Genomic DNA, 9,061 nt, shown 5'->3' on the forward strand with positions numbered 1-9,061 from the left:
GTCCTCAGCGCAAGGGATTGGAGGTCTTTAAATTCTCTCTCTAGTAAAGAACTCCTCAACTCTAAAGGGACCAAGTTCATAAATTGCTCCATGAATAATGCCTTTCTCATATCTGCTACAGATCTGATTTTCAAAGAGTCCAGCCATTGGTCTCCTAAAAATTCCAGCCTGTCAGCTAAAGCTGCATAACTCTCATTAGGCAGTTTTTTGATTTTCCTAAAATTCTGCCTCAATAGCTCTTTTGTATAACCATATCGCTGTTTAATAACCCAAACTAATTCAGACCAATCATAATCTTCCTCAGCCACTTTGGCTACTATTGTGGCTAGTTGACCGCAAATTTGGGGACGAAGGAGTTTGGGAAACCAATCTCTAGGTATCTCCAAATCTTGGCAAGATTGCTCGAAATTCTTAAGGAAGCTCAACACACAATCGCCCTCCTGGTATCTAGGTAGACTTCCCCTATCCACACTGGCTATAGAGTCTTTAATTGCCTGTTTAGCCTTTCTCTTTTCCTGCAGCTCTTGCACTTTTTGCTCTCTGCACTTATTCTTCACTTTCTCAGCCTGATTCAAAGTGTTAACAAACTCCTTTTGGGATCTCACTAGATCTGCAACCAGCTGGGTCAATTCCTCAGACGCTGGCATCGGTGTGGGTGGATTTCGCCCCCCCGCACCAGACGGATTCTCACCAACGGCTTCCTCTGTAGGTCGGGGATGTTGCTCCTCCGCTCGCCCTCTGGAATTTCTCCGGCTTGGAATAGGCAATGGGTCAAACTCCTGGGGGTACCCAGCCATTTGTAAATCCAATTGGTCTTCTTCAACTGAATCTTCCACAATTGATTGTTCCCCCTCCGATTCCTCCATCAACAACCTCAATTCGCTGGATGTTTTCCTCCGGCCAGTTCTCCTCTCAGTAACATGCTGAGCCATGCTGACTGCTTGCAGCCGCTAAGCTGTAAACCTCCCACTGTTTCGGCAATAAATTACCGCCAGCCATAAAACTGCCCTGACAGCCCTGATAAGGTGCCGTGCTTTAGCTGTGCCTAGCAACGAAAAAGCTTACTTTAGAAATTTACACCTAGTCCTTTAACAGAATCCGCCCCCACAACTGACCCTTTTCAGCCAGGGCTTCAGTTGAAAAGAAATAGAGCAGAGAAAAAAGAAAAATATTTAACCAGTTAGCAGGACAACCCACGCTGTGTTGCTGCTTTGTTTCAAACTGAAAGCAGTCCGTGCCTGACCCTCAGCTTCAATTTACCACAGCATCTGGATAAATCCAAAGCAAACTGTGTGTAAAGAGAAAGCCGGGTGTAACACTACTGAAATCAGGTTGCAAATCAGGCCCGTGGATCGTAACACCGTGCCACCATGTGAGTTATTGGTCCCATAAATGAGATCAAAAACCACGAAACAGGAAAATCCAGGCCCCATTCACTCCCATTCGAAATTAAACTGCTTGAGTCAACACAGTTCCTGGGACATGAACTCTTGGCAGCCTGCATTTAAAGTCTGTTTCGATTTTATTAAAAAGAAACCACTTAATACCGCATCTTTACTGTTTAATGACTCAATTTTGGTAACGTAAGCCCAATCAATTATCTATAGGGAAACTGTTCTGTTCAAAGGACTAGAAAGGCCAATTATTAAACAACATAAGTTTATTTAAGTGAACAAAGAAAACATTTCTCTACAGTTTCATTTCTAAGCAACAGCATAATGGTTCAGCACCTTCTATAAAAGTTAACTAGTAAAACAAAACAAAAACTAAACTATAAACTAAGGTAAGCAAACGATATTCTTACGCAGTCCATATTGTTGAATTAGGTTCCTTCGCTTGGATCAAAGAAATGCGACGCCATGTTTTCAGAATCCCAAAAACTCTCTTCTCTCTCTCAAGTTACTTTTTCCAACCTCTTGTAAATTTCTCCAACCTGCCCCCTCCTGACATACTCAACCAATCACGAAGGCAAGAATTAGCATAGGGTACGCCCTACTTTCCCACCAACACCAAAGAATTGTTTATCATTCAGGTTAGAGATATTTTGACTCTGCCGTGTTTTCCTCTCCAGCTGCGGCGATAAGAAAAGCTGAAAATAACTACTAGTAATTTTCCAGAACTTAGCCTGTGTCAGACTCAAAATGGATTCCTCTATGGTTAAGACATGACTACATAACCCATCTCTAATTAGAAAAATACATTTCATCACAATGGGCTCAAGCTAGAGGAAGCCAGATTTAGGTTAAATAGGAGAAACATCTTAACTGTTAGGGCAGTACAAGGGAACCCATCACCTCAGGCGGTGGTGAGCGCCCCAACACTTATCAGTCAGACCTGCTTTGATTTGGATTCCAGCCATGAGCAGAGGGAGTTGGATTCAATGGCCTCATAGGCCCCTTCCAACTCTATTACTCTATTATTCTACAGTGGTTCCTCGCATAATGAGCACACTGTTTAAGGACGAATCCGCATAGCGATGCGGATTTTGTGATCGAAAAAGCAATCGCATTGCGATGTTTGAATAGGGGAAACATCGCATTGCGATGATCGGTAACCGTTTCGCTTACCGATCTTCGCATTGCGATGTTTTGAAACAGGTGATCAGCGGTTCCAAAATGGCCACTGGGTACACAAAATGACCGCCCGCAGTGTTTTCCCACTGATTCCTCGCTTACCGAGGCAGCAAAAATGGCGGCGCTATGGAGTATCTTCGCTCAACGGTGAGTTTAGTCCCCATAGGAACGCATTAAACAGAGTTTAATGCATTCCTATGGGTTTTTAATGCACCGTATAGCGACGGTTCCAGATAGCGACGATTTACCCGGAACAGATTATCGTCGCTATACAGGGCACCACTGTATTGCCTTCCAAAAACTGTGGAGAAGACAGGTATGGAGGGGAACATTTTCATGTACATCCTTTGTTTCTGTGGCTTTAATTATTGCAGTCTGTGTCCCGTCCTTTTGGGGAGCAGTAAATTGACAGCACTGATAAATGTCATTGCTAGTTTCTGTGTTGTTTTCCTTCATGTTCTTCTTTCCTTCAGTGTGATCAACCTAAAACTGGCTTAATGGAAAAATGTCCTAAGTGTCAGAGCAGGAAGGCAGTGGAACTAATTGCCTCAAGAGGTGGTGAGTGCGCCAACGCTGGGGGCATTCAAGAGGAACTTGGCAGATATCTTTTGATTTTCATCCGGTCATTGAGCGGGTGGGGAGGGGTTGGACTTAATGGCCTTATAGGCCCCTTCCAACTTCAGTATTCTATGATTCTATGACCTTAATATTGGGAAGACTTATATGCTGTAAGCCGCCCAGAGACCTTTGGGTAGTGTGGGCGGCATATAAGTTAAATAAATAAAAAGACTGACTCATTAGTCTGAAAATTTTGCTGTTGTGCCTTATTAAGTCTCACTGATGAAACACAAGCTAAAAAGCCACCAAGAAAGCAGTTCAGTTCCAAGTAGATAAATGCTCCTACCACATACTTAAGCAGAGGTCTTCTCACCTTCTTCAGACGCTCCAACAAATGGCTCTTTTCCCTCTTCCAGCTGTGTGATGAGGACTGGTTTGGAAATTTCTTTCAAATAAAGAGACAGGCTAATGATTAGGAAATGTTCAGGCATCAGGGTCTAACCTTTATGGGTCTATTTCTTATTGATCCTTATTAGTCTTTATTAGGGAAATCGGCATCCAGTCATAACAACAAAAGAAGCCTGTATCTCCTCAAACCAAATACAACTTCCGAACAAACATTAAGACATGTAAAGTGTACAATGATCCCATAAGGATTTCCCTGTTATTAGATAGCTCAAATAACAATGAATAACAGATATAGCATAAATATGGAGTGAGAAAAACATTGAAAGATATTCTAAGATCCAGATAAAGATACTAGCCTGTCTTGAAAACAGCAGGAATCGGAGATTTCGCTTAGGGAAGTCATGGGATCTAGCACTGAAAAGATGCGAAGCACTGATATATTGCATGTGTTTCCAACATTAGACTGGAGTCATCTCCCCCCCCCAAAAAAAAACCTCAACAAAATTTACAACTAAGGCAAAAATGAAAAAGGATTTGTACAAAACTCATGGGAGACACCTTTTTAAAAGGCAAAGCGTACTCCTTGGAATCTTTGTCAACTTTAATTAAATTCTTTATATTCAATCCATTACATCAAGCTCTTTCGACCTTGGTAATTGTGCTCATAATCTCAAGATTAGATCACTGTAATGCGCTCTACGTGGGGCTACCTTTGAGGCTGATGTGGAAAATCCAAGTGGTGTAAAATGCGGCGGCCAGACTCCTCAGCGGAGTGAGAAAATATCATCATATTTCTCCTATTCTGGCCGCATTGCACTGGCTGCCCATTCAGTTCCGCATTGACTTCAAAGTTTTATGCTTACTTATAAAGCCCTAAACGGTTTAGGGCCTCGATATTTGATGGAACGCCTACTCCCACCAAGATCTACCCGTATCACTCGAGCGAGTCAGGAGGTGAGGCTGAGGAGCCTGACGCTGAGGGAGGCCCGGAAGGAAAAAACAAGAAACCGGGCCTTCCTCCAGAGAGTTGTGTGGCCCCTTCGCTGGGTATTTTTAAAAACCCATTAAAAACTTGGATGTTTAAGCAGGCCTTCCCTCCAGTTAATACTTAACTTTCCCTTTTTAATTTCCCTTTGTTATTTCCTTTCCATCTTGAAGAATTTGTTTATTGATGTAAAATTCTTTTTTCTTTTTTGTTATACTTATATGTTGTTTTTATGTGTCTGGAAACTGCCTAGAGTGTTCGCAAGACCAGATAGGCGGGATATAAATAAAATAAATGAATAAATAAATAAAACCATGTTTTTGCCCCCATGTAATGTAGCAGAATTCCAGAAGGCAAAGCAGTTAATTGATGCTAATTTTGAATCCCCTGGATTGCAAAGAGAACAAACCTATCCATTTTGAAGGAAATCAACCCTGAGTGCTCACTGGAAGGACAGATCCTGAAGCTGAAGCTCCAGGACTTTGGCCATCTCATGAGAAGAGAAGACTCCTTGGAAAAGACCCTGATGTTGGGAAAGTGTGAAGGCAAGAGGAGAAGGGGACGGCAGAAGACGAGATGGTTGGACAGTGTCATCAAAGTGACCAACATGAATCTGACCTAACTCCGGGAGGCAGTGGAAGACAGGAGGGCCTAGTGTGCTCTGGTCCATGGGGTCACGAAGAGTCTGACAAAACTGAATGACTAAACAACAACAATTTTGAGGTATTGGTCGTGTGACCAGGACTGCAACCAGTGCCTCCTTAATTAGCCACTATGACTTCTGTGACTTCACTGCTGCAGATGGAAAACACACATACACGCAGAGAGACATATAAAATAAGGTTTCAACAAATGAGTTTTATTCTGGTTTTGCCCTTGAAGACACATCACTGTGAACCACCAAGGGTTATGTTTCATTGACCCTCGGGTAAGAACTCGTATGAAAGGCTATGAAGCACCCGTAAAACCTCTGCCAGATGGCAAAGGGAAAAAAGGAGGCAACAGGAGCAGCAAAAAAGAGAAAATATTTTATGCCATTTTAAGTGTTCATAGAAGATTGCTATAAAGTCAGAAAAATAATAAACATTCATAAAGGCCTATACTCCACTTAGGCTCTTAGCATCTACCCATTTAGTTATTCAGCATCCATGTACAAACAATAAACTGTGCATATTTTGCACAATTAAAAAGTACTCTTGAAAGTGTCTGAGTCGGCCACCCTGGTCCCTTCTGCTTTCCACATGTAAGCCACTGCGTCCACACTAGCATCTACCATACCAAAAAGCAAAGCAAAGCGTGCTGCTTATATACTGTCCCGTAGCGCTTCAAGTACTCTTTGGGCGGTTTACAAGTTAATTATGCAGGCTACACATTGCCCCCCCCAGCAAGCTGGGTACTCATTTTACCGACCTCAGAAGGATAGAAGGCTGAGTCAACCTCGAGCCGGCTTCCTGGGATTGAACCCCAGGTCATGAGCACAGTTTTGGCTGCAGTACAGCGATTTAACCACTGCGCCATGAGGCTCAAAATGAACCAGAGCCCTAAGGGATCCAGTATAAGTGGTTAGCCTGCGTCTCTTTACCTCAGAGAAGGAAATTATCACAAATATAAAGTCATCCTTTCTGCACCTATCAGTCAAAGAAAAGGTGCCCTTACCCAGAGAGGACACCATACTAAAGTTCTCCAGCATGACCTCTTTGTACAAGGCTCTTTGGTCTAGATTCAGGCAATCCCATTCGCGCTGGGTGAAGTACATTGCTACCTCATCAAAGGACACCAGGTCCTGGAAGAAAAAGATATTCTTTATTCAAAAAGGACACGAAATTGGCATTTTATTTTATTGGTGAAGTGTTCAAGACTTCATGTCAGAAATTCAATACAGTTCATGGCCTAGTGATCAGTTTGCAGCACAAAAAAGTATTAAAAAATCAATTTATTTCCAGCAGGTACTTTTAAAATATCAGCACCATGTGAATTCATTATCCTCATGATTTCTTATTTGTCCATCGTTGCTCATAACAAGCGCCAGAGGAGAGCTGGGCAGCTGGACAGTGGCAGTGGTTAAAGATGCTTCACTGAAAGAGAGTTGTGTCCAAATCCCTCTAAAACAGGGGTTCCCAACTCAGGGTCCCCAGATGTCCTTGGACTACCACTCCCAGAAATCCTGGCCAGCACAGCGAGTAGTGAAGGCTTCTGGGAGTTTTAGTTCAAGAACATCTGGGACCAAAGGTTGAAAATCACAGCTCTAAAAGAAGCAGCTTTATGCAATGACCATTAAATAGAACACTCACCTAAACAACAATGAACCATGTCTTTTCTTAAGTAAGATTTTAGAGTACAATCATATCCATTCTAATATTGTTTCTAGCTCTCATATTGTGCACTTCAATGGTGAAAGACATCTTGATCTTTTTTAAAAGAAAAAAAATGTCCTGATGTATTTAAATCTGAGGAAGAAATATTACCACCATCACCTTTTAGATGCTAAACCTGAAATACAGCTGATAGACTGTTCCCCTCGTCTCTCTTGTTGACTTACCTGAGGTGTTTGCATGGTTATTCTTTCCTCTCCACCACCAAGAAGCAGCAATCCGGAGTCAGTCTCTGATGTCATTTTATTGTCTGTGATGAAGAAAAGAGAGATACGGGCTACTTGTGTTCTCGTTCAACAACTTGCATAATGCCCTTTATGGCTTGCAAAGGTTTGTCCTTCAGCCTGCCAGATTCTCTTCTAGATTCAAACCCCCCTTAAGCCCAAAGATCTGATCTCCAGTCAGCAACAGAGATCAGCCATTTCTCCTCCACTGCTGCTTTTTCTTCCAGGACCTGGTGTCCTTTGATGAGGTAGCAATGTATTTCGTCCAACGAGAATGGGATCGGCTGAATCCACAACAGGATTCTAGCCTTCAATTCTAGTGCAAAGCTTTCCTCTCTCTGCTGCTACACAACATGATTTTAGCCATAAACTCTAGGGCAGATTCGTCCATGAAGTTTCCTTCTAGGGAAACCAGAAGCAGAGGACAAACCATGTGAGACGTTTTCTTGGTTTTGAGTACAGCTGGGCATACTTGGGCACAGCGCAGTGTGGAGAAAATAAACACAGGAAGCTGAATATCCAGTTCTGCTTCATCAAAAAAATTCTATTTGGGGAACTACAAGCAGTGGGAGCTCTGATATATATTTTATAGGCTTCTAGGAGCAACAATTCATCCATTTTTGCTGAGGAAACACATTTTGCTAACAGAGGCTGTATGTGTGTGTGCCATGCATTGCTGTGCCATGCATTTTGATTTTAAAGAAAACACATTTTAGGGGTTGTATGCTTTGCCTAATTACATAAACCACCTAGAGTAGTGTTCTAATTAAGCAGGGTGGTCTATAACATCAATCAATCAGGGCAGTTCTCCCTCCACAGGTGGCTTTCTTCTTGTTCCTCTCCTGGTCGCCCCCTCCCCTCCAGTGCCAAACTTTCAGGCATTTAGGAAGAAAGCAGGTTTTTGTTGCTAAACATGAGAACCAGAAGCAGCTTCGGGCGAATCACCTGCAGGCTCAACAGTAGGTCCCCGTTCTCCTAAAGTTCAGGAAACCCTCCTCTTGTTTCTGGGAGCAGGGAGATAAAGAGAGAGCTTCCTTCCTCCCCTCCCCCGCAAAAATACCCTAGACAATTATTTTTTAAAAATTAAACTTTCACCCCCTTCCTCCTCTCCGCCTAAATTCCTTGACAACTGGGTGGATCTGCAAAAGATGCAAGACTTCAAAGGGGATCCTGCAGAGGATCCTGACCTACCTTTTTGTATCTGGATTGCAGGGCATCCCCCCCACCCACCGTCCCTCCCCCATGAATTGCAACGGAAAGATGGGGAAGGGAGCCGCACCCCCCCAACCCTCCCACAAAATGTCAAGGATTTGGCGACAGGAAAAATGCGCAGAATTATTGAAGACACTTACAAGTTCTTCTTCTTTTGCAAGAGGGTTGTATTTACAATATTTACAAGTATTTACAGGCAGGCATCACATCAGCATGGCAGGATCTCTTTACACAAACGGACATAGTGGCTTGCAGGAAATGGTGGAGAAGAGAAGGATACAAAGACACTGTTCACTTATATACATACACATATACATGGCATCTCTAGTCCAATCAGAAGACACATGACTTCATCTTCTGCACCTGGTGTCTTCTTATTTCCAGACATTGCATCATCTTCAGAGTGACTCAGCATACACACATCTGTGCACAATGGCAGCTCGTTAATAATACATTTATTCCAGGTTCGGGCCTATAAAATTTCTATATTCTGACACCCCTCCTAATTTTTTCATGCCTGAACAAAACATATTCCCAACTCTTTTATACATTTCTGGTGTTTCTGTGTACTTAAAGGCTTAGTCAATATGTCAGACATTTGGTCGCCTTCTTCCCTCCCGCCCTCCATCACACCTTCACCTCTTCGCATGGGCCTCCCCTTTCCTCGTCCGGAAGGCAGAGCGAATGGAGGTGCCACAGTTTTCGTCTTCCCCCTTATCCACACATCCT

The 9,061-nt window shown here is 42.9% G+C and overlaps 1 protein-coding gene across 1 annotated transcript in view; it reads right to left on the reverse strand.

The window, feature by feature from the left end:
• The window catches only part of LOC110069946 (uncharacterized), a 46,728-nt gene extending 37,763 nt beyond the window's left edge, over positions 1 to 8,965 (reverse strand). Inside the window, exons 1-4 of the mRNA XM_078388482.1 lie at positions 8,473 to 8,965; positions 7,064 to 7,146; positions 6,181 to 6,307; positions 3,505 to 3,576 (exon numbers count right to left, since the gene is read on the reverse strand). Of these exons, the coding sequence (XP_078244608.1) occupies positions 3,505 to 3,576; positions 6,181 to 6,307; positions 7,064 to 7,138 (274 nt within the window). The 5' untranslated portion in view covers positions 7,139 to 7,146; positions 8,473 to 8,965. The remainder of the gene's footprint in view (positions 1 to 3,504; positions 3,577 to 6,180; positions 6,308 to 7,063; positions 7,147 to 8,472) is intronic.
• Positions 8,966 to 9,061: the final 96 nt, after the last annotated feature.

This window comes from Pogona vitticeps, chromosome 2 (assembly GCF_051106095.1).
Source record: "Pogona vitticeps strain Pit_001003342236 chromosome 2, PviZW2.1, whole genome shotgun sequence".
Classification (NCBI taxonomy): Eukaryota; Metazoa; Chordata; class Lepidosauria; order Squamata; family Agamidae; genus Pogona; species Pogona vitticeps.